Below are 23,573 nucleotides of genomic sequence, written 5' to 3' on the forward strand. Positions count from 1 at the left end.
GGTCTGGATTTGCTCGAATGGATCTTCTTTTTTTCTCTTTGCTCTAGCCACAAATTCAAAGACACCTCAAATGCTAGCCTCCAAAATCCCAGATGTCGCCTCCAGAAAAATGGGTTTGCGAAAGACGACTTGCAATATAAATTTCCAGGAAGAGACCGAAGTTTTGTGCATCAAGACCTGTATGTTGTAGAAACCCGCATCCATTGCCTGTCCGAAACCAAGATGCAAGCTCAAGCATGGTTTATAGCTCCTGACGGCTTATCCACCGAAACTCCAACGGTGGGTTGGTGCAACAAGGCTCAGACAATGGAATTTCTCAGAGTATGCACTCCCATTTGTGTCCGGCAAGCTGATATCGCCATATACTGACCCAGACTCCCATAATTCGAATAGGATGTCGCCTTAAATCCAAATATATGCACGAGTGCGGGACAAAAGGAAGTTAAACAACGATCCTTTACTCTGATGTAAGCTTCACTGCGGTCATCTATGCCATTTGAAAGGAGAGCCGTTTGACCAGTTGATCATTCACTGTAGAGCTGGCTATGGAAACGGCACTCTCCATCCTCTCAGCGTTGAGCATGACGTTTTCAAGGAGATCATGGAAAGATTCCAGTTACCGGAGAGGATCGAACAAGTCATCTGCTCTATCCATGGAGCATCTGCACGGTTTGTCGAACACGACAGAAACGGGAACGAGTCTCTTCGTGCGTTGTGTCTTTACCTCTTACACAGCCTGCAGTTGACTCAAGGACTTGAAACTCACTTTGAGAAACAGTCATACTAGTCTCTACACCGAAAGCTCCAGTTCGTGAGATCATGTGCGCCATGCGGGTTCATCCAGCTTCAGGCTCCACGACGTGTCTCTTCTTTGACACTTGGCGGAAGGACCTCGAGCATGTGATTAGTACGCTGCTGCACCTTCCTTTACACAATCCTTTGGCGATCTTATCCCTCTTCATGAAGGAGTGCGGCCACAGCGCGGAGGTCAAGCGACAGATCTTGGACGGAAATATCCTACGCGCCGAAATGCAGACCAAGTCCACGCCCTGGCAAGATCCGAGCACGGCTGCAATACGATGGCCGAATGACTACTTTCAGGCGATGAGTGCGTTGCATTTAGCCCAGAACAACTTAATCTTCGTCAACCATGCCGTAAGCTTTGAGATTACGGCCTGGCAATTAATCCAGAGGATCGCATCCGAGGACAAACTCCAGGAATGGCTTAAACTGGGGTTAAGTAAAGGCGAGTGGACGTCGGTTCTAGACGACGTGGAATTTGAGATTGCACACACTTCGAGTCGTAAGGCGCAGATTGCTTGTCTGAAAGACCGAATCGCAGTTCAGATTGAACTGGTATGTCTCACCTTTTTCTCTTCTCTTCTGAGCTTGCCCTGGATCATTCAGGCATCCATCTGATCTCGCACATTCTACTCGTGTAGATGGACAACATAACTGGTCATCGAGAGACAACACAGACCAACCTGATTGCAATTTTGGCCTTGCTATTTGCTCCTGCCAGCCTTATTTCCGTGAGTGTGCTATTAAATGATCCTTGCCAGATACGTTTGTGAATTCCGCAGATAAAATGCTATTGAATGACTGACCTTCATACCAGAGCATTTTCAGCACTGGCATCTTCAAGCTTGATGATTCGTCATGGATACCGTATCTTGCATCGACGGTGCCATTGACCATATTGACTGTCACTATAGGGGTGGGCTTCCTTGAACGACACAAAATTAAAGACATGTGGCAGACACTACACCAGGATTCAGGGGCAGCAATGGTGAGTCAGGCTGGAGAGAATTTGGTGAGGGAAGAGGTGTAGCTTAGAAAGCTGATACCAGTGTTTTTGATTGCCTTTCCTTCGGTAACTGGGCAGAGTGAAGTAGGAGAGGATTGGACGGGGCTTAAATAGGAGCTCACAGTGAACAATGAATTCAACGGGACTGCTACGCCTATCCCCCCTTTTCTTTATAGGAAGTGCTGCCCTTTTACATGAGTACGAGGATCATTTGGTCCTCCCTGCCACCTTGATTTCTGGCAGATGTTCCCTGCACTTTGCCGCCCCCTCAGTGCATGAGAAATCCGGTTCCTCGGCCGTGACAGAGAGGAATGGTGGAATGGAAATAAGCGTGTCTGGGCCCCATCGGAACGGCTTGCCAGGGTAAGCAAGACGCCGTGCTCCAGGTTTGGTTCCGCTTCAACTAGAGATATCACTGTCTCCTGTTCGCATTCGGAGTTTTCCTTTTCCTTTTTTCTGTTGACACCGTCTTTCCGTTTCCTTTTCATTTCACCTTCTGTTAACCTTCTAATGTCATCCACGTATATGCTAACATCCTTTCAAGGTCCCCTTCCTGGTCTCCTTTCTGCTATAGATGTGTGACTCTGGGAACTTAAACATCATTTTCTTGATCATAAATAGACATATGGAGCCCGGGAGTAGATTCTCATGTACCTGCACCAAACTATTCTTTCGAGACCCTTCACGTACGCATTCATTTACGTTTGAACACAAAATTATCTGTTGCAACAAACAATCATCATCAGCCGTGAATGCATGGAGAGAAACGAGAACCAGAAAGGAGTAACACAACGAGGGCACAACGACGGGACAGCCACGGGACGAAAAGACTGTTGCAATAGGCTCGGCTGAAATCTCCGTAACCACGATAACCAGTGCGAATTTAAACTGCGAGACATCATATTTGCAGGTAGTCACGCCGTAGTGAGGTTGCAACCAAGACGCACCGCCAACTAGAGATTCCTGCGTCTCCCACTGCTGGTCCTCGACAAACATCGCCGGTCATTGATTTGGGTCAGACCTCCCGCTCCGTACTACACGAATGACCCGTCCAAAGCAGGACAAGCCTCGGGACTTGTATTAGTGTTTTGCAGGGATGCTGAGGTCGAGAAGTAATTGGCTACGATCTGCCCTCCGTAGTTAACGGCTACGCGCTTTGCGATGCAAGGGGCTGGGAAGGTAATACGGATGGAGGGGAAGAAGGCGGTATCCGTCATGGCCTTCTGTTGTGCTGCCTGTGACCTGGGCAGGTGGGTGACAAACAGGTGTTTGTGTCTAAGTAGATGAATGGATACATCGACATGTGTGTGTCTTACGCATGCACCTATTCATCCTTCGCCGTGGCTCATAATTTCTCGCCGATTCACCCAGGACTGCTACGCAGTAATACTTGTCACAGGCTCTTATAACCATCATCAGTCCCAACATGGGGGAAGGAGTCGATCCAGAGAAGCAGCCAGACGCAGCGAGCGCGCAGAGGGCCGAAACATCGCTCCCGGCCTCGACCACAGCGGAGGTGCCACGACCGACCCGCGGTTACGCCCAGCTCGCCGAGTTCATGACCAAAACTCACCACGGGATGATTCGCCGGTTCAAGGACCTGTCGACGCAGAATCTCCTTTATCTCCAAGCCGAATTGTACCAGCTCCGGTTCGAGCTGGACAAGGAGGCGGCGGCGGATGCGCAGTATCCGCGCACCGACGAGAGGAGCAACTGGGACTACCACTGGAGGCTTTTGGCGACGAGCGGGCAGAGACAGGGGATTGATGACAAGAGGTGGAGGACTTGGTTGAAACTGCGGGAGAGGTTGTATGAATATCGTGAGCAATTTACAGACACACACGTCTCCACACACGAATACTAACAACCCCATGTGTCTCTCGAGAGGACGCAATTCAAAGACACTCCAAAATCGCCTCGATGGCTGGCCCCACGGGGGACCAGCGAAGCATACTGGCCAAGATCGTGGGGCGTGATTCGCTCAGCGAGAGCAGCATGCAGTTCCTGTCGCGCGAGCTGAGAGGTCTCGAGCCCGAGGCATACAGGGAAGTGTTCCTGGACGACCTAGTCCTGCTCGAGGCGGCAGACGAGGACAATGACCCGCTTGAGAGGTTTGTCGTCAACGCTGTGCTGAGGATATTGAGAGCGTTCCGGGGCTGCAAGATGGTACGGCCTGATTTTTGCCTGCCTTATCCACAATCTCCATTGTCTATAGCGCCTTGTCCACATAATTGATCGTTTCACCGCAGAAACTGATCCGACAAGAAGATATCGAGAGCGGCCTAGGCGGCAGCCTTGCCATTGTTGGCGGGCGGGTATACCAGTGGGACAAGAGGACATACTCGCGAGCCAACAGGGTTATCGGGGCCATCTTCTCAACTGTTGTGCCCGTCGCATCTGTCGTCACGCTGTACGCCGTCCAAAGCATGGGATTGAGGGTGGGCCTGGTGTGCGTCTTCTCGCTGGTGTTCTGCCTTGCACTGAGCACATTGACCAAGACTAGGAGAATTGAGGTCTTTGCGGCGACGGCGGCGTAAGTGAGAGACATTTTCAATGACGCCCGCCAGAAGGCTTGCCTTGTCAAACAGTCCAGCTGACACTTACTAGGTTTATGAGCGTCCAACTGGTATTTATTTCCCAGGCAAACTGATCATTTTCGCGTTTACGACTCACCTTGAAACTTCAAGGTGGCCAAAAGGCGAGGTATTTCACGTTCCTCAACGCCTAGACTCCAACTGTTTGAATTACAAGAACGGTCTTGATTTTCCCAGTCTACGCCTGGTAAACACACACGCGTGGTCATTGTAGATCTCCCGTCAGACTTTATTCACAGTGCCTGTCGTCTGATGGTGGCTGTTTCAGTCTGTGCCATTGTTTTGTATCTCTTCCGTGGAAACAAGATGAGAGATGGATTACATTGATTGAAGTGTTGATATTCATCCGACGGTTTCATCCAAGATTCAGGCAGCTACATCCTAGCGAATCTAGGTGCCTACCGTACCGACTTCTAATTTTCCTTAAAAGTCAATGCGGCATGACATGTAAAAGTTCCTCTGGGTGTTTTGTGAAGACGCCATAGATATCTGGAGGCTGACAGGAAACAACTAAACAAGAGAAAGCGTCAGAAGAGAAGTTCGACTAGATTGGGGTGCTTGAGGCTGGCCCGAACCCTGGTTTGTATGACAATGGGTGCGAGGGCTGCCAGCATGATGACCCGGCTAGTCTTCCCGCACCAGACCGCAAGATTCTCAGCTCCGACTCCTCCCATCTATGTGATCGTCCCAACTCATGCCCTCAGTCTCCCGGAATTCCGCATTCTCCGTATCCTGTGCATGGGTCTGCTTGATTGGGATTTTCTCTGAGTCTTGCTGTTTGGGTTTCTTCTGCTTGGGTTTGGAGAGGTGAAATCTCTTGGACTTGTTCGTTTGTTCAATTGATGGCATTTTGACTTTGCGGTGAATATCTGCCTTCTCACTGTCATTAACCCAGAGAGTAAGGTCGCCGAGTGTGGCCGAAGCCGCTATATAATTTCATTTTCGTCCCAAGTTTTTGGTCAGCCATCATTTGAATGAATCACTGGATTGAGTGATTCACTAGGAGTCAGTGATTTAGCCAAGTCGTGTGTCACACTCAGAATTGCAGCCGCACTCAACCAGTGACTGAAATACTCAAGTGACAAGATATTGGGAGCATGAATGGAACACCAACACAGTCACTGATCGTTCAGATTCGGTCTCAACATCTTTCGAGCAATTTGGCTTTAATCACTGCGCCAACGGCAGTACCTGCCGTTTGCTCCATCCAACATCTCATGTGCGAACGCATCATATTAGTGTATATGTAGAAATTCAGTTTCAACTAAGTGCCATAATTCAATTTTCTTTGAAGCACAACTTTTCGGCAGCTGTAGTATAAAACCCATGCTCCTCCGTAGCCTCCCACTCTTCCCATGCTCTGCAATACCTCTCCGCGTCCTGCTGTGTGACGAGCCCTTCCACAACCAGCAGCGTTCTATGCGGCTCAGTCATAGTATCTATCAGAGTATTATGATATGTTAACGATTCAGTCACAATTATATCCTCTTCCTTAATATCAGCCTCCTTGGCCCACTGCACCTTGTATTTGCTCACTTCAGGTGTCGACCTGAAATGAGCCAGCCACTTGAAGCAAATCGGCATCGTCTAGCGTATCACAGGCAAGTCTGGCTTGACATCCGTCACGGACCATTCATTGCCCGGGTCCCGCGTTGCCACCACACCTTCGGGCCTACAAACCCGGATGAACTCCCTGAAGGCCTGAGCTGGATCGCGAAGGTGGAAGATGGCCATGTGAGAGTGGACGACATCGAAGCTGTTGTCCAGGAACTGAGACAGGTCCTCCGCGTTTCCAACGGCGAATGAAAGATTTCCCGCCTGATATTTGTGTTTGGATTCAGCCTGCAAGACAACGCCCTGGGACATGTCAGGACCCAGAGTATGTCCCTGTGAGCAAATCAGCGCGAGGTCCCTGATAATGCCGCCTGGCCCACTACTGACGTCGAGGGCATCAAAATGCGGGTCGAGGTATGGAATGAGGTACGCCGCGCAGGTTTGCGCAGTGCGATAGTCGTATACCTTTGTGACATTCGGGTCGTCACTCTTGAGGTGGCCTGGTCAGTACGAAATGATGATTCCCTTGGTATATCTGACTGGAAAATGGATCAGTGGATGGAGCTGGATGAAAAGCACCAACAGATAATTCAGGCTTTGATCACCAATGCAGATCGCCTTATAGATAGATTCATAGATTCGCACCTATAAAAACAGAGGGTACACTGGTATGTCAACTCACGCCATAGCTATAGCCAATTGGAGCACACCACCCAAGCCTAATTCGCTCACCCACATCTAACACCTACACACCCAAGTTAAATTAGGTGCACAAATTGGGTATGTAAGTTGGGCATATGAGTATTGGGTGTGGGTGTTGGGTGAGGTGGTGGTGTACTGGTGTACCCTCCGTTTTTGCAGGTGGGAATCTCCGTATTCTATATATAAGATAGGTGGCTCCGATCAAGCTTCATACTTCAGCACGATTTCAACTGAACCTTACTCCGATCGGAATGAGCCTTATTCAAGGACTCTAAGGGAGTCTTGGGCGTTGCGTGCTTATCCACATACCAAATTTCGGCTTGGATGCTCTGCTATTCGTAAATTCCGTTGCTCTCGGTGCCTTCAGCCCCCCTTCGGAGCGCAGAACTAATGTAAGAAATCTTGGCGGACATGATGAACATCCCGGCTCGGTGTCCTCAGTAAGCTTTTGATTCTGGATATTGTGATCCCTGTTCCGTAGCGATCTCGTGCCAAGAGGCCTCCTCGCCTCGATCACATCCACACCATACCATCAACAGCTATTACATCTTCATCCCCTCTTCTAAACCCTGAACAAGGCTCTCGGCCCAATCCCTGATCCAGCCTTTCCGATCCAGTCCCGTGTCCTCAGCAAAGCTGCACCTGTCCCGCCACCACTCAAGCAGACTTTCCGCCCTTGCCCCCTCCCTGGCTTGGAGTAGACCAACGCTCACATCGATCAGGTCAGGGCGTACCTTCGAATGCCAGAAGACCGTGGCACCGCATCCGTGGCAAAATTCGCGAAGGACTCCTGGGGAAGACTCATAGGTCCGAAGCGGGTTTCGCTGGTCTGGTAGACTCCCGAGCACTTCGAAGTCGAGAGGGATGTAAGAAGATTCGGCGTTTTGTGTCGTATCTCTGGCAGAGATATTCGATGCTGATCCAGTAGTGGCAGAGTCTGGCGATATGAGGATACTGATGGCCACTCTCGGGATGAAAGCCCAGGTCTGTATCTCGTAGCCTGTGATGAGCCGACATGACTTACAAGCACATGTACCGGCCATATATTTAGATTCTCCGCCTGTTTTGCGAAGGTACCACTTCTCGTCTGAAGGATTGTCCAGTTTGTCCTTTGGGGTTGTCTTGTAAGGGAACATAAGATCAGGGTATGGGGACCATGGGAGCTGGACTGCTTTCTGGCTCTTGTCGCCCGTGCCCAACAGTTGCTGAGGGCGTTGAATCAACAGCTTCACGTTGCCACATCCACAAGTCGCCGGGACTGAGGTATAGGTGGACTTTTGGGGTGCTTCGGTTTCTGGACTTTGTGTCCGTCCTTTCATCTCGGCCACTGGCAACCATGGCCCCAACCCGCCATCGCAAGTATCGTCCATTGGAGCTCTTCCAAACCTGGTACCGTCTCGCTTATGTGGACTCTCATTTATCACTCCGGTGGCGACTGCGAAGAATTCTGTGGGTGGCTGTACGTCTCCCAGGTTTTGAGCTAGCGAGGCCAACGCTGGTGAGACTGTGAATTTCTGGAATATGTGACAGCCACAAGTCCCACAGAAGAATCGTTTCCCGTCTTCATATTCGTGATGTGACAGACCGGACAGAATTCGATGCTCCGGGGGGTTGATGGCCAGATGAGAGACGAAGAGGACCCCCGACGCGTGCCGGTCCGTTTCGGCATCGCTAGGCAACAGATGTGGACGGTCGGACACGACTTCTTGGTGGCTGGCACCGCAAAGACAGCTAATCGTGAAATTCATGATCGCGGGAAACGGGAATACGAGTACTTGATGCTGAGAGTGATGTTGGTTCACACTGGTGGATGTTAAGGCCCGCGGGGTAGCCCTAGTGGGGTGGATCAGACAAGTATTTTGGGTGGCACTGCTTCAATAGAAACTGATTGGTTCGAAACTCCATGGAATGCTCGACGTGGGCGGCTTCATCACGTTTATGTGTCGCTGGTCACAACAATGATAAATCAGCTGGGCTACGAACATCACTGTCGTCAGCGATAAGCAATCTCCAGTAAAAGCTGCTAGTCAGTGAACTACAAGAATCACCCACACACACATTTCCTGTAGAGCAAAGGCTTTCAACCGGCGTCGGCTGCACCGAATCTGGTCATGAGAGGCTTCTAGAAATATGGTCCATACGTGCCCGCAAGTGCCATCATGCTGAATTTCCGTTCCCCTGCCATGCAGTCCCATCGAGGGTATTTGATTTACAGGAGGTTGTAAAATAGAGGAAGAAAAAGATGAGAGGTTGCCATCAAGTAGAACTTTTGTTGAATCCCTATTCCCTGCGAGCACTCAAACGCCGTCTGTAGGGAACAATGCCCTGATGCCAACGTAAGGCTATACTTGTTATGGCGAGAACGTCTGTTGCGATGGAGCCCAATAGGACCAGTGTTGGCGTTTCCCGGTGGTCATCTAGTCGTGTCCATCGCGTCGTTGCTCATCTGTATGATCCAGAGTCTTTCCAGCTCTCCGTCAGCGTCCAAGGTTATCTAAAAGAAGGACGTTCTGAATCGGAGTTCCAGGTGTCGAAAGTTCCTAGCAGTACAATAGGCCCGTCTGGGGCCGCGAAAGACACAGCTTGCATGGTCCATAAGAGCCTCAAGCAGCAGCCAGGTTAGCATATGGATCCGTGAAGGCATAGCTAGTGGCTGAGATATAGACTCTGCATCCAAATCAACTTGATGAGATAATGCGTTTGCAATGACCAGCCGGTTGGGACCCACGTCGGCTGTCGAGGGACCGAATTCGTTCTACAGCTCCTCTGATCTCCCGCGATTGGATAAGTGCTGAGATGCCTTGCGAAGATTCCAGCCTGTGGATTCTGCGTGTCTCCAAGTGTCATCGTGTGAGTAGAGGTCCTCATAGACAGAGTATTAAGCCGTCGCCTCCGGCTGGTCGGCGGAGATTGCCTTGTCGCCATCCGTTTTCTGGGCTCTGTTGGCCCGTTTCTTCTTCTCGATCTCAGCATATACCTTCGCCTCCAGCGCTTCGAGCGCAGTTGGGCCGTCCGTCTGCTGATCGGTGCCGTTTTGAGCGGAGTCATTCCCGTCGGTAGCGCTCTCACCGTTGGCAGCCCGAGCGGCAGCTTTCTCCTGGGCCTCTCGCTCCTGTTGAAGTAGGCCCTCAAGAGCCGTGCCCTCCGTCGACATCCCCTGCTCCTCCATCATAACAGCGAGACGTTGTGCGCGACCTTCTTTCTTTCGCGGTACAGGTGCTTGGAGGATGTTAGCAACCCTTTGCTGGGTATTAGCTTTTGGGAATCGGTCACCTACCTCTGCCATTTTCCTGGACATAAAACTGCCTCAGCAGATTGACGGCCTCATCACGGTTCCATCCACCTTCAGCATCGAATCCGCTCTCCACGTTTCCACCATGACCCATAGTCATGTTGGAGACGGGTTTGGGCGGCTCTGTGTACGTCATCTTGCCGGGCTGCTTGTTCTCGCCTGTGGCAGCCGGGCCCTCTTGAGACCCGTTGGTCGAGACCGAGGCGGCAGCGGAGGCAGGTCGTTGGGCCAGAGGTGGTCGAGAGGGCAGTTGATTGGCAACAGGCCGATGGATGGGGGTCGCTGGGATGCTGACAGCATGTGCGGGGTCGGAATTCTTGTGGATGCAGAAAACACCTCCGGTGCCGCCGAATTTGTCGTTGACGGCGCCAAAGTAGACCTTCTTGATGCCATACTGGCGGAGCATCGACGCGCACATGACACAGGGCTCGACGGTGACGTACAGGATACACTCCTTTATCAATGTCCGGTCGACCATGGGGGCGGGGTGGAGCTTCTGGCCGTATGGGAAAATGTGGCCATCCTCGGGGTCGACGTCTCCCCACTCTTGGTCTGTGTAGGCCCTTGTGGGCGGAGGCTTGTCGGAATGTTGCTGGCTGCCCTGTCTCTTCTTCTTCTTTCCCTTAGACTTCTTTGGCTTCTCCTGCTCTTGCTCTGCCTCTGCCTCAGGGGTGAAAGACAAGAGAGCGGTCAGGGCCATCAGCTCCGCGTGCCGGGTACCGTTTCGGGTGACGTTGGTCGCGTTCATCCCCTTGGCGATGACCCTTCCGTTGTGAACGAGCACACATCCGACAGGTGTCTCATTGGTCTTCAGGGCCAGGCGGGCCTATAAACAATGGAATCAGCACGAATGCGCGCGTGAGGGCGAAATTGTGGCAAGAGCAGTTGTATACTGGGAGGAAATGCTCGGATGGGAGTCGTGATAGGAGTCATGGGACGAGACGTGGTCAACGCGCGGGGGATAGGTGATGCAAGCTGGTGTACGGCTTTGAAACGCGGCAAAAAGAGCGTGTGAAACACTATAAAGGTGTGACAATGCGATGCGTGTCAAGGAACGATTGACGCGTTCAAAAGAGAGTGCAGAATCACGCAGACAAAGCGTGGGCGTGTGCATGAATGTTTTTGAAGACAACCGACAGAAGGAAGGCGACGCGAGACATACCATATCCAGTGCCTGGTCCATGAAGCCATGATGGATTGCTCGCTCCGCAGCCTTGACAGGGTCCTCAGGCTCCTCTTCACCCTCGACAGGCTGAACAGCTGGTGCCAGATCAACCTGGTCGTGAAGGTTCTCCTCGGCCTCTTCCTCGCCGACAACGTGGTGCTTCAAGGTGTGTTCGACGCCATTCGTGACGTCTTCGAGGGCTGTCTTGGCTGCGACGCCGTTGGTGGGCTTGCCATCCCGCTTGACAGGCCGAGACGCGTTCACCGCTGGGACAAGTTGGGGCAAGGCGGGCTTAACAGAAGGGCGGGCATCGCCATTGACAGCTTTGGGGCCGTATGCATGCTGAGGCCTGGCGGTACCGGAGTGTCGCTGCATGCTTTCTGGGCTGTCGTCGCCTTGATGGTCGCCGTCTTGGCCGTCGGGGGTGGGACGGGAGTCGTTGGGGTCGCCGTTGTTGTTATTGTCGTGGGGGGAGTCGCCGAGGGTGTGATCTCTGTCGCGGTTCTGATTGTTGTGCTGTCGAGGTTTGCGAGTAAAGATGGCCGACAGCAGAAAGCGAAAGATGGGTTGGAAGATGCCGACAACAAAGGCGACCACGGCGTCCAGAAACCTCGAAGCCTTTCCACCTGGGCCATCCGAAGAAGTGAAGTCCCCACTAGCTACCATCTTTGCGGGCTTTTATGCAAACCCCAGCTCAAACGGGCAGCCGCTGGGCTGCTGCTGCTGCCGCCGCCGCCTCCAGTGCTCTTCTCTCCTGCCCCCTCTCCTGTCTCGCCCGTCCCTCTCTTCGCTGCCTTCACTTTCTGACGGCCAAGGCACCGGTCAGGCGCCGAATGGGCGCTGGCCAGGGATGAGCAGCCCCTCGTTCCTTCCTCCGCTGCTCAGAGGCGTCTCCCCGGCACTTCGTCCTCAGCCAAGGCCAGGCCCTGCTCGTTCCAACTCTCTCCCACACACAGTACACGTACACACACAAGCGCGAGCCTCTCTGCACGTCTCAAATCTCACAAAAAGGCTTTTCAATGACGGGTAACAAGGGGCATGTGGCCTCTCATTGTGGAAAAAAAGACTCGGGAGAAAGGACAGACGCCTCGCAGATGACGGTCATGAGGAATATCACAAGTGTGACAACAAAGAGAAAGACCGGTTTGCAGGGTCAATCTGGGTTGAAATTTCGGAGCTTTCTTACCGGGGTGGAAAGTACGGATATATGCATTTCCGTACCTCACAACCCCCTTGGGCAGGTCAGAGCTCTTTTAAATGCATATGCTGGCCTTGCTACCCGGGCACATGGGTACGTACTTGAGCTGGTGGGGCGTTCTTCCGCCCGCAGGCGAACCAGACTACGAACTGCGAGACAACAGCAAACACGTCCCCTCGGTCGCTGCCACTTACACAGACACCTGGGCCCTATGATTGTTTGAATGACGTTTTAGAGAAGAGAAGTTGACTTTTAGCTCCAATGCAATGTTGCTTCGGTCATATTCCATCCGATCTTGAAGCGGTCTCAGTGGCCGTGGCTCCAGCTCCTGGGCACTGCCAAAGATTTTGGGGCTCGGTAGGTTGCTTTGGGTGGCGGAGAAGGAGGGGCGCGACACCGCAACCAAACTCTGGGGTCGCAAGCTGCAGAGCGTTCAGAGTGCCTGAGCTTGGGCATGATCATGGGAGAAACCAAATGAGTAGGTTTCTTGTATACTGGGAATGAATCGCAGATACCTGCAGTCATGCAAAAGTTAAGACGCCGTAACCCCAATTTAAAAGTACTTCCATCACAATCTGGACGAGATAAGATTCGGCGTCCCGTGCATCAGCGGAGAAGCTATCGCAATGCCCAAGGCACACTTCGAGCAGCAGTATGAGATACCATGTCTAACCACGTTCGTCCAAAACTTCAACATGAGGTTTGCTCTGACCTTGCGGCACTTTGACAGTAGGAATGAGTCTGCTAGGGAACCATGAAATTCATTTGTGGGTAGGTTCAGGGAGGGGGAACTGCACGGAGCAGAAATGGGTCGAAAATCAGTCTGCGCGACTCAGGGTGGCAACATTATATACTGCGTAGTCGCTTCTGGTCCGAGGATTTGATGATATGTTACAGGAAAAAACATTGGGACACATAGATAGTTCAAATTGGCGCACACCATGGCCATACCAAGCTTTATAAGCCCACCTCCCAGATGCACCCCGCCTCCGGCTCCGAATACCGTGAGCAATGCGATCCGAGCTCCCCCACTTTTCTGGCCGTTCGCTTGTCGAGCCCCAGGTTTTGACCCTCATGACGTACCGAGTAGAGCAACAACAAGCGACATACAGCGCGGCGATGCTCAGGGTGTCATTGAACGGGCCCTTTCCCGCATGTCGTATACTGTTTGATGCCGGCGCCAGTGAGCCACGGAATGAGATTGTGGCTGGCGCTGACGGCCCCCACGGTGAACAAGGCAGTCCCCAGGTATGTAGAAAATAGGTGGAGGGAGAGGCCTGAGGCTCTGCAGTGGATTCAATCAATCCCAGTCGTACCCCAAAGATACACGAGCAAGAGGAGTCACGCTTGCATGCATAGCACACATAGTATTGATCCATTCGATCCATTGATGGACGGTCGATGTTACAAGCCATCCAGCCATTGTGGATTGACTCATTGCTCAGGTGGCAGGCAATTGGCCAATTGGACAAGGTCTAGCCTGAATAGGGTGATGTGCGCGGATGCCAATTGGAAAGGCGGTCCCGAAAGCCCGTCAGCAACCTTGCAGTACCTAGGTAGGCAGGTTCTAAGGTTGCGGACGAGAGTGGATTGACGGGGACCGGGTCTCACTCATCAAGCGATTTTCTCGCCGAAAACCACTGCAGACTGGGGTTAGTCCATCCAATGAGAAGCTGGAGGCTGGACCCACCTCGATCAGCAGCTACAAGTGAGCTTTCGGAAGTCTGCTAGAGTGCTACGGTCAACTCGTTGGGGTTTGGGGCATCTTGCTGCGAGATCCTGTCTGCTCCGGACCTCGACCTCGCCACGGATATTCACGACGAGCACGGTAAGACAGGGAGAAATGACTTTAGAAGTCCCATAAATACAATAATTCTCTCCTCGGTATATTTTGCATCTCACTTTGCTCCAAAGCTCGACTGAGTACGGAGTGAAGTGCACATGCCACTTGAGACGGGCTGGCCGGCGATACCCCACAGTACCTCACTATCAGACAGGCTCGGACCCACAAGTAGACGCTGTGAAAAAGGCGCTATTCCATTTCGGCTCGCCGAATGACTGAATTTCATCCACTGCTGCGCCTTGTCGAAGATGGCTTCCCGAGTTTCAAGGCCGCAAACCATATGAAGTTGACTCCCTCCCGAGCCTAGGCATTGTCATCCGTTCCCCTTCTTTCTTCTCAACTAATCGACATATCGCGTCGGAAGCAAGATTATCCCCGTGTCTTTCCCAAGACTGAAGAGCTCTGGCAACAGTCAAGAGACCAGCCATCAGAGAGAGACTGGGTCCTGCCTCCAATCCTCAGCTCTTCTTCTGCCTAAACCCAATCTCCGCTATCCCCGGATTGTCAACACCAACACCAAGCAAGTATCACCGACAACAAAATCTGGTAACAGAACACATACGACACAAGGCAAGAATCCCTATCGAAGAGACCTGCCAAGGTCAAATCACTAGATCAGGCCGCCGGTCGTCCCGTAACTCATGACCGGTTACCCCTCAGAAACCACCAACAACGTCCCACACCAAAACCTGCATCATCCCTTTCCCCTGTGCTTCAGTCATCGCCCTGTAGCAATGGCCGACATGTCGCGAACTGCCTCGGCCGTCGAGGGCTTCAGCGTCTACCAGCCTGCCCTCGGCTCCCCCCTGCAGTTCCTGCCCGCCGTCGGCACCAAGGAGCTTGAGCACCTCATCGGTGCTTATCTCCCCGGTCCCGGCTCCGCCCAGGAGAAGCGAGCCACCATCTCCATGGATTTCTTTGAGCACTCCCGCCAGACCGGCGAGAACTTCAAGTACTACGCCGTCGTCACCCCTGCCGCCACCCCCGAGTCCGCCTACAACGTCTCCCCCGTCATGTCCGACCTGAGCTTCTACAGCTCTCCGTCGCAGGCGTCCACTCCCGCAGTGGCCCCAGCAGCAAAGAAGCCCCGTACTGCCTCCCAGAAGCCCGCCAAGGCCACCACCACCACCACTGACTTCTCCCACCTCCCCGGCATGAAGATCCTCACTGCTGATGGCCAGGACGTCACCAACTCCGTGTCCCGCGGCTGCAAGAGCAAGGAGCAGAGAGACCATGCTCACCTCATGCGCATCCTCAAGGCCTGCGACGCGTGCAAGAAGAAGAAGGTCAAGTGTGACCCCAGCCACAAGAAGCGACTTGCCTCTCAGGTTGAGTCCAAGTCTGAGGCGGCCAAGCCGGCCAAGAAGTCAAGGAAGACCACTGTGTCCTCTCCCACGGAGCACTCCGCAGTCTTCACACCTGCCCCGGAAGCTTCTTTCCAGACGGATAGTCTGGGTCTCAGCAGCGTCGATTTCTCCGCTTCTATGGATGAGTCTTGGGACCAGTTCCTGACCTTCAACGACGAGCCCGTGAACGCCCCTATCCCCCAGGACTTCTACGGCGCCGTACCACAAGACTTCGACTTCTTCTTTGGCATGGACAACTCATTCTCGCCATCCATGTCGGGCTCTTCTGTCTCTTCTGCCCAGCCACTGACACCAGTCAGCTCTGGTCTCCTCACACAGGCCAACGACTTCACCTTCAACGAGGACAACGCCCTAGTCTTCCTTCAAAGCGCGGACAACAGCCAGGAGCCAAACCTGCCATACCTCAACCCAGCTGGCCAGATTGGCAGCAACTACGTGGATTTCAACCTCTTCTCTCCTACTTCTAGCTTCATTGACGAGGAGCCACAGTCGCTGAAGTCTGCCCCAGCCTCACAGGCTCAATCACCAGCCGGTCTGGACGAGCAACTACCATCAAGCACCGGCCTGGCCCACGATCAGCAGTCACGCTTTGATCGGCCTCAGTCCCAGTCCCGCTCCACACTGAGCCCCAGCGGGCCTGAGCAGCGAGTTCCTGGTGGCGGACAAGCCGCAGGACGTGCAAACGAGCTGATCGGCTCACTGCCATATCACGCAGATGACGCTGGCCACAGCACGGCCCGCTCTGCCAGTGCCGTAACAAGACTACAAGGTCTCCAGACTATACACACCCACACGACCTTGGGCTGTCACCAAGCACCAGTCGAGAGCCTTTCTGCGGACTCTGGTCTCAGCAGGCAGTCCTCATCCGTTGCGTCAGCACCGGTGCTTTCACAGGGGGTTAGTCTACGGGAAATCAGCCGAGACACAACACCAGTGCACGCCGGCAACGGCCACAAAGAGAGATCACAGACAGCCACCACTGTACGAAATCCCCACTACCCCTTTCCTTCCATGGCCATCATGCTGACCTTTGAAAAGGAAAACCGATACCTAGACCCAGGGCGGCGCCGCGAAGATGTCCCAGACCTCCCAGACCTCTCGACGACCGACGCTGCTCAATCACCACTGGCATCGTCAATTTCCGTTATTGCGTCAAGGTCGGGCAGCACAGGCAGCCTGAGCCCACAGCCAGGAGGCATCTCAAGCCCGGCCAGCAGCACAAGCCAAGGCGGACTCCCATCCGGCCTTTCACTGCACGGTCACGCGCCACAGGGACTAAGGTCGTCAGCCAACGGCAATGCCGCGAGCGGACTTCGCCAGCTCTCGCGCGTCAGCGTCGAGGGCCCATGCCTGTCCGACTCGGGCTCGGCACTGGTATGCCAACAACGCGGGCTCGGCTCCGCAAACGTCAATGCAGAGCTGCCACTCCAAGGCCTAGTATTAAGCCAAGGACTGCCGCAGCACCCATCACCTGCACCCAAACCCGCGCGCCTGTCCCCGTCAGAGGACAGTGCGCCACTCTCCTCGCCGGCGCGACAATTGCTGGTGGCAGGCGGCTCCTCCTCGGAGGTGCTACCGTCACAGCTGGCCGCGTCCGGCCTTGTTTCCATACTGCTGTCATTGCTGATGGTGGTGGTCGTGGTGACAACGTTGCATCAACAACGAACACAAAAACAAGCGCAAGCCCAGAACATCCTCGCCGGCCTGCCAAGCATACCAGCGGTCTTCCTCGCCATCCTGTCGACGGCCGCCCCGGTCTCAACTGCTTCCCCGCGGAAGAGATCCGGCGGTATCCTCGGCCGCGTCAGGAGCTTCCTCAGCCCTGTCGCCCGCGTGGTGCCCCTGCTCAGCAGCTGCTGCTAACCGGGTACTCATCCTCACTGTCCTCGGGCACAGGGGGACTTTGCTGTCTCAGCTGTCTCGCGGCGGTGACGATGCTGGCTTTGTCTGGCTCCAGCGTCTTGTGTGTTCTTTTTTGTTTTGCATCTGTTGTGATACCCACCCATCCACTGTTTTTCTTTTGATTTGCGCATTTCTGGAAACAATAACTTTCATTCCTCTGTTGCTGAGCGTGTGTGTATGTGTGTGTACCAGTGTCGCGGTGGTTGTTTGGTGATGCGATGCGATGCGATGCGTTGCCCACGTGCGGTGTGGGGGAATAAAGGCTGGTTGTCAGGGGTCGTTTGTTGACTATGCTGTGGGTGGGCACTTGGTTGCTGGCCCGGATTGAGGCCAGATTTAGCTGTGTACATGTCTGCAGATAGAAAATGAGATCTCTGGTGGCTGAACTCCTTCGTGTCCCTGTCTGGCTTTGACACAACACGCGATGTTACCGCGTATGATATTATATACGCCCATCACTGGAGACGGGACTGTCATTTATTTCTGCCTTGACTGAATTTGATGTGCTTCAGATTCGTAGTCCTTGCCTCACTCCCACAGTCCTGAAAAATCCTCCCTAGCTGGATTCACAACACCGCAATGGCGGAAGATTCCTGTCAGGACATCACGTCCATCTTCCCCTCCCCCCAATATCCACCTTTACCATTACTTCTCAGCAATATGCGATAAACGATGACCCAACCCTCGTGTACGTACAGAGGTCTGAAGAGGCATCCCGGCTGACCTAGCTGGCTTAGGCCACAGCGATCATCAGCATGCAGGGGGGCCATCAATACAGTAGTAGGGCATCCCGGGCTGGGCACTTGCAATTCTCTGCCCCTCCTCGATGACCATGATCCAACACGGTCCCAGCGTAGATAGCCGTCAAGCCTAGAACGTATCGCATTCCGCCGTCGATCGGTATCTGCAGAAGGCAGGCCATCCATCAAAAGGGGGCACTGGTTGCCACCTCAACCGTAGCCATGGTCCAGCGGCTGCCGATGACTCTGTAGGCATGTCCTCTCATAAGCCTCCCGCGAATATTGTCATAACCCTTGCGCTGTGCTCGATACGCATGAGAAATGCTTAAATTGAACGGATGCCTCCAGCCCTCCATGGCACGGTACCCAAGCATTCCGGTGCAGGTCGGAATAGGACAAGCCACCAGTCTGGTTCACATATTGCACTGTAAGAGCCCCATTGACTTCTGTGAGATGACGTGTACCCGGTGAGACGGACTCCCAGACTTTAAACCTCCGCTACGGCCCTTTGGCGCTGCAATGATCGGCACGTAGTTCGTCTTTCGTGAGGTAGCCAGCCACCACTCCCGGCCTGGCCGCAATTCCGAGATATGAGCGGTCTGAATTTGTCTGTCTCTTCCTCCAGATACGCCCTGCGGACGCGATACGAGAAAGAGCACATCTGGAACGAAACGCACGGCAACAGACACGGAGGATCGGTCATAAGAGCCTCGTCCCATGCTGAAGACGCTTCGTTTCATCTCCCCCAGTTTGGTCGAGTCCCGGACTCGACGAACTTTACGCACACGCTCGTTTCATTCTCAAGACTTGTCTCGTCCGCTATAATATACAATACAAATACACAGAATGTTAAGAAGTGACCCCGAGATATGACACAGAGCCCCTCCATTCTTCACTCCCGTCCCCCTCGAACCGAAGCTTCCCCCTTCTTTTCCTGAAGACCACCGAGCTGGCACCACTCGATATGCCAGAAAAGGCCCACGTCCAGCAGTGTAGATATATACACACAGAAAGAAAGAAAGAAAAAAAAGGAGATAACAAGATTGTTGTTGGGTATTTTCGATTTTCATAGTACAATAGGTATCCGTACCAACACGCGGCCCCGTTCCGATGCGGTCATTACCATTAATATATATACAACAAGAAGGTTATTAAAGCTCATCTCATAAGCTCCTCAGCTTGAGAGCTCGCTCGCTCGCTCGCTTGACCGACGCAATTGCGTCAAAGCCTCGCCTCCCACGCCACCAGCAATATCGCGCACGCCCTCTGCTCGTCCTGGGCTTTCACAGCCAGTTGGTGTGTGGCGGGGGTGGCGCGACTTCATTCTCGTACCCCATGCCCTCGTAATCCGGTGGGCCCGACGCAGCCCAGACATCAGACCGCCTGACGTTGTTCTCTTGCATGGAGGGCGTCGGCATCTGTTGCATCCTGATATCGCATGCCTGCACGTCTTCCATGTAAATCGACTCTGTGTTGTCTCCCGTGGCAGCCCACACATCTGAGCGGCGGACAGGGTGCTGGGTTTGTGGCTGGCACTGCTCGTGGGGTGCCAGAGGCAGTGGGGGGCCTCTCGGTGAAGCCAAGTCGTCGACCATGGTTGAGCATATCGAGTTCCAGTCGTCATAGCTACCAAACGGAGGAGGATTGTGGAGTGAGTGCATATCCGACATGTCAGGCATGTCGGGCATGTTGACTGAATTTCCCGGCTGCATGTGGTCCTGGACCATGTAGTCGTTCAGAAGCTCGACCACAGTATCACGAGGTAGCCCGGGGAATGGCGTGGTAGGCGTAACATAAGGAGGATCGGAGGCGGTAGAAATGGCGATGCTCGGGGCTGGGGCATGGGCGAACTGCGTCTGCGTTGGTGGCGGTGAGAGAGAAGTGCCGTTGACGAAGAGCGGCTGCGGCAGTGCGGTCGAGTCGAAATCGAGCTCGGCGCTATGAATACTGGGCTCGGAGGCGGGTAGTTCGTGGACATCGGATGACGCGTAGTTGGTCGGCCACTGGGTAAGAGGCCTCTCCTTCATGGATGGCGGGGGAGGCAACAGCTCTTTCTGTGTCCCGCTGTGGCTCCTCTTCGAAGACTTCTCCCTCTTCGGCGCCGGCGGCGGCGGCGGCGGCGGAGCTTGCGACTTGTCGTCAGGGCTTGCCTTGGCCGGGGACTGGTTCGCCGGTGTCAGCTCTGCCATCTCGAACGCTAGCCGGGCGACCTTGGCGGGATCATCCTTTGTCGGATTGAAGAACTCGAGGAGGTCTTGCAAGTTCCCTGCTGTCTCGTTCTCTAAAAATCCTTGCTTCCTCCCTGTCGTTTTGATTTCCCACCCGTAACGAGGTTGTTCGTCTTTGGGGATATGGCTGAATCGAGCACCTATGATCTGTTTCCATGCCGCGTTCACACCAGGCTGGTGTAGCAGGCCATAGATGACGTTAGAATGATACCAGTGAGCCCTAGTCCTCCCTGCCTCGTAGTGTAGTCCAATATGGTCAATGTACCGGTCCATAGACGGCAGGAAGGCGGCGCAGAAACCACAAGCCCATGCACGCTTCTTCCGGGTGTACTTGATCACCTTGTCGGCATGTGGGCATGTCTTGCAGTTATGACGTGTCTTGTGGTGCTGATTGAAGGTGTTGGCGCCCCAGAAGACGCGATTGCAGTCGGGACACGGGTACTTCTTGTAACGCTCGTGGAACTCATCCTCGTGTCTCTTCCAGTCAAACTTCCGTTTGAACTCGGTGTCACATCTAGGTCAATGGTAAGCCATGTGGGGTTGGGGACACATGAGCTTCGGCCCCTTGCTTGTTGTTGCAAAGGCATGCACGAGGCAAAGTGGACGGGCGAGACTCACGATGTGCACCAGTAGGCCCTGGTACTTGCCGAAGTAGGCCTATTGCCGGGAAGCTCGGTGCCGGGGAACTGCGTGATCGTACTCGACCTCGAGGACAGTGACGTCTCGGTGGACAAAAGGCTGTTCCTCGACCCCGAGTTTGCAGTCGACGTTGAGAGCTGATCAGAACTGCGAGGTCGGTCCTCTCCCTCTTGTGGGCGACCTATATGAGAAGTTCAGCCTCTGTCTCCAAGACAAAACACCGGATGACCCCTCACGGGATTGGGCTGCGACGGGGATGACGGGATGACCGGGCGACATACGACTTGCAGAGATGGACCAGTGAGATTTCTTGGACTTTGCCTGAGAAAGGGACAATGTCCTCGAGATTGGATTCGACTTCGGCTTAGCTTGAGGCGAGGACTGAGAAGGAAGGGAAGGCAAGGCCGGGAGCTCATTGTTGGCCTCTTCCTGCTCGAGGAGGGCGCGGAGCAAGGCCTGGCGCGACACCCCGCCGTCAGTGAGGGCGCGGACGTGCTGCCTGGCCAGAGCCAGACTGTCCAAGCTCTCCCTCGAGGGCTTGTCCTGATTGTCCATCTGCGCTCCAATGCCGGACAGCAATCAAGGTTAAATGCGATCGTCGGGGATGGTCGGCGGTCGTGAGCGGTCGAGGGCTGGAGTGGTGACCGGAGGGCCTGGTTGCTGGAGCAAATAGCCGAGGGATGACGACTACGCGGGTGGACGCGATGACATGTACCTGTCAAGCTTGGTCGGAAGAATGAAATGGTGATGAAAAGAGCTCAAACCAGTGAGACCTAAGCCCGATCACCGCTGGTGAAAAGAGACTGGAGGCTGTGTCCTGTCGTGGCTTGTGATAAACAAACTCGCGCGAGCTGCTTCCGGGAGTCGAGGCGCGCCCGCGAGTCAGGCCAGCTGGAGAGAAGTGAAATTGGACCTGGGATGACCGGCCTTGTTGTTTGAGGATGTATTACTTTTTGGAAGTCATTGTCAGAGGCACTGGCCAGAACCCAAGGAGAGAAAAAGTCGAGCTGCGCGGGTGGGCAGGGCAGGGGGTAGTTTGGGCAAGCAACGAGGCAGCAGGGTCACCTCTGCTCTCATGAGTGCCGTTGCAGGTTGCGGAGATGGGGGGTTCCCTGCCGACTTTGTTCCCGAAGCTGAAAGGTGGAATCGAATTTGTGAGGTGGATCGGAGCACCTGAAACGCGCCCAGGAGCATCACCGCTGCCATCAAGTGTTTCGAAACAATGGCGCTCTGCACCGAGCCGTCCAATAGGAGGCGGGCTGGCTGGTGACCCGGTGCAGGCGATGGCTTGAGCTCGAGTCTCCCTGTGGAGGCTCAGGGGCCATGTCGTCGAGTGCGAGACAGGCAGAGGACATGTTGCAGAGCATCGTCAGCTGTCAGCGTCAGCGTCAGCGAGACGAGACGAGACGGGATGGTTTGGCTCGTAGGGCGATTTTCGTCTCATCTTTTAAGTCGCTCCCCAGCCGCGATGTTTCAAGCAGGCCGGCCCTGCCAGCGATCTGTTTGCACCACCCACCCCGGCACGAGCCAAAACAGAACCAGGCCGAGAAAAATAATTGTGGGGGAAGAGCTGGTTCGGCTGATCTGGTGATCGACGAGACGAACCAGGCCACCGGGAAACGCGTGTTTCCGCGGTCCTTGGGCGCAGCTGCGACGGGCTCCCAGTTGCAACGGGCGCGACTCCGACTCCGACTCCAGTCCAATTCCAACTTCCAAGAGCCTGGGAGCACGCCGTCAAGCCACTGCACAGCCCGGGGTGTCCAGAATGAGGGGACGGGTGAGCCCCAAATTGCAGCTCGCGGAGAATTTTGTCGCAGCGACGGGGTCCTCAAATGATTATCACGCAGCGAAAAGGAGCGACTTGGGCCGACGTGCATGGGGTACCGCCGGCCGCGAGGCTCGGTGATGCCGTTTCCCTTCCCTTCCGGATCAGCACAGGGCACAAACACAAACACAACCGCATGCCACTCGGGCGGCTTGTGGCTCATGACCTTGTTGTTCCTGTTGCAGGAGCCCACTTGTTTTGTGCCGCGGTGGTGCGATGTGTTGATTGCTGGTGGTGGCGGCGGTGGGTTGTGAGTGCTGTCCCTGTTGCACCAAGACAGGCAATCCGTCTGATCCCATCACATCCCGTCACATCGCATCATAGTTCGAGCCACTGCAGGTCTAATGAAGGGGACCTAGCGGGTGACGAGTCTGCAAGATCCTGGGTGCCTGGCTCGCCTGGGTGCATGCAAGGCCCAGCGCTTGTCGTCAAGGTAGCTCCCGTGGGACGGTTCGCGAGCGGCGGCTGCGGGCCGATGAGCTCGTCCCCGTGCTGTAGCGATCGAGGGCTGCCATTGGACCGGATGCATAGAGTGACTGCCTATGAAGGAAGGCTATGGTCCGTTCATTGACAGATTGATGACAGGTGTGGCTGTGGGTTTATTACTATGTGAGTTTGTACATTTCGATACTGTATTTGCACGGTAGGATGGGAGACGGGATCGGGAGGGGACGATGATGGCGACCTCAGCGATGAGGTCTGTGAGAGTTGTGCATC

At 54.2% G+C, this 23,573-nt stretch overlaps 5 protein-coding genes across 5 annotated transcripts; 2 read left to right on the forward strand and 3 right to left on the reverse strand.

Annotated features, from left to right (window-relative positions):
* Window positions 1–3,233: 3,233 nt before the first annotated feature.
* On the forward strand, window positions 3,234–4,457 carry INS49_001235 (uncharacterized protein; the record flags this gene model as incomplete). Its single annotated transcript, XM_043162067.1, has 4 exons — window positions 3,234–3,627; window positions 3,693–3,973; window positions 4,057–4,340; window positions 4,415–4,457. The coding sequence occupies 4 exons, from the start codon at window positions 3,234–3,236 to the stop codon at window positions 4,455–4,457; spliced, it is 1,002 nt and encodes a 333-aa protein (XP_043030573.1).
* Window positions 4,458–5,988: 1,531 nt separating this feature from the next.
* INS49_001236 (uncharacterized protein) lies at window positions 5,989–7,976 on the reverse strand (the record flags this gene model as incomplete). The annotated part of the gene is made up of 2 exons (XM_043162068.1): window positions 5,989–6,444; window positions 7,392–7,976. 2 exons carry the CDS (start codon window positions 7,974–7,976, stop codon window positions 5,989–5,991), a joined length of 1,041 nt encoding a protein of 346 aa, XP_043030574.1.
* Window positions 7,977–9,535: 1,559 nt separating this feature from the next.
* On the reverse strand, window positions 9,536–11,780 carry INS49_001237 (uncharacterized protein; the record flags this gene model as incomplete). The annotated part of the gene is made up of 3 exons (XM_043162069.1): window positions 9,536–9,876; window positions 9,935–10,775; window positions 11,112–11,780. The coding sequence occupies 3 exons, from the start codon at window positions 11,778–11,780 to the stop codon at window positions 9,536–9,538; spliced, it is 1,851 nt and encodes a 616-aa protein (XP_043030575.1).
* A 3,109-nt stretch (window positions 11,781–14,889) lies between these two features.
* On the forward strand, window positions 14,890–17,385 carry INS49_001238 (uncharacterized protein; the record flags this gene model as incomplete). Its single annotated transcript, XM_043162070.1, has 1 exon — window positions 14,890–17,385. The coding sequence occupies one exon, from the start codon at window positions 14,890–14,892 to the stop codon at window positions 17,383–17,385; it is 2,496 nt and encodes an 831-aa protein (XP_043030576.1).
* A 2,062-nt stretch (window positions 17,386–19,447) lies between these two features.
* Window positions 19,448–21,586, reverse strand: INS49_001239 (uncharacterized protein; the record flags this gene model as incomplete). Its single annotated transcript, XM_043162071.1, has 3 exons — window positions 19,448–20,906; window positions 21,011–21,212; window positions 21,268–21,586. 3 exons carry the CDS (start codon window positions 21,584–21,586, stop codon window positions 19,448–19,450), a joined length of 1,980 nt encoding a protein of 659 aa, XP_043030577.1.
* Between the last annotated feature and the right edge of the window lie 1,987 nt (window positions 21,587–23,573).

Source organism: Diaporthe citri (genome assembly GCF_014595645.1).
Source record: "Diaporthe citri strain NFHF-8-4 chromosome Unknown scaffold_1, whole genome shotgun sequence".
NCBI classification, from domain to species: Eukaryota; Fungi; Ascomycota; class Sordariomycetes; order Diaporthales; family Diaporthaceae; genus Diaporthe; species Diaporthe citri.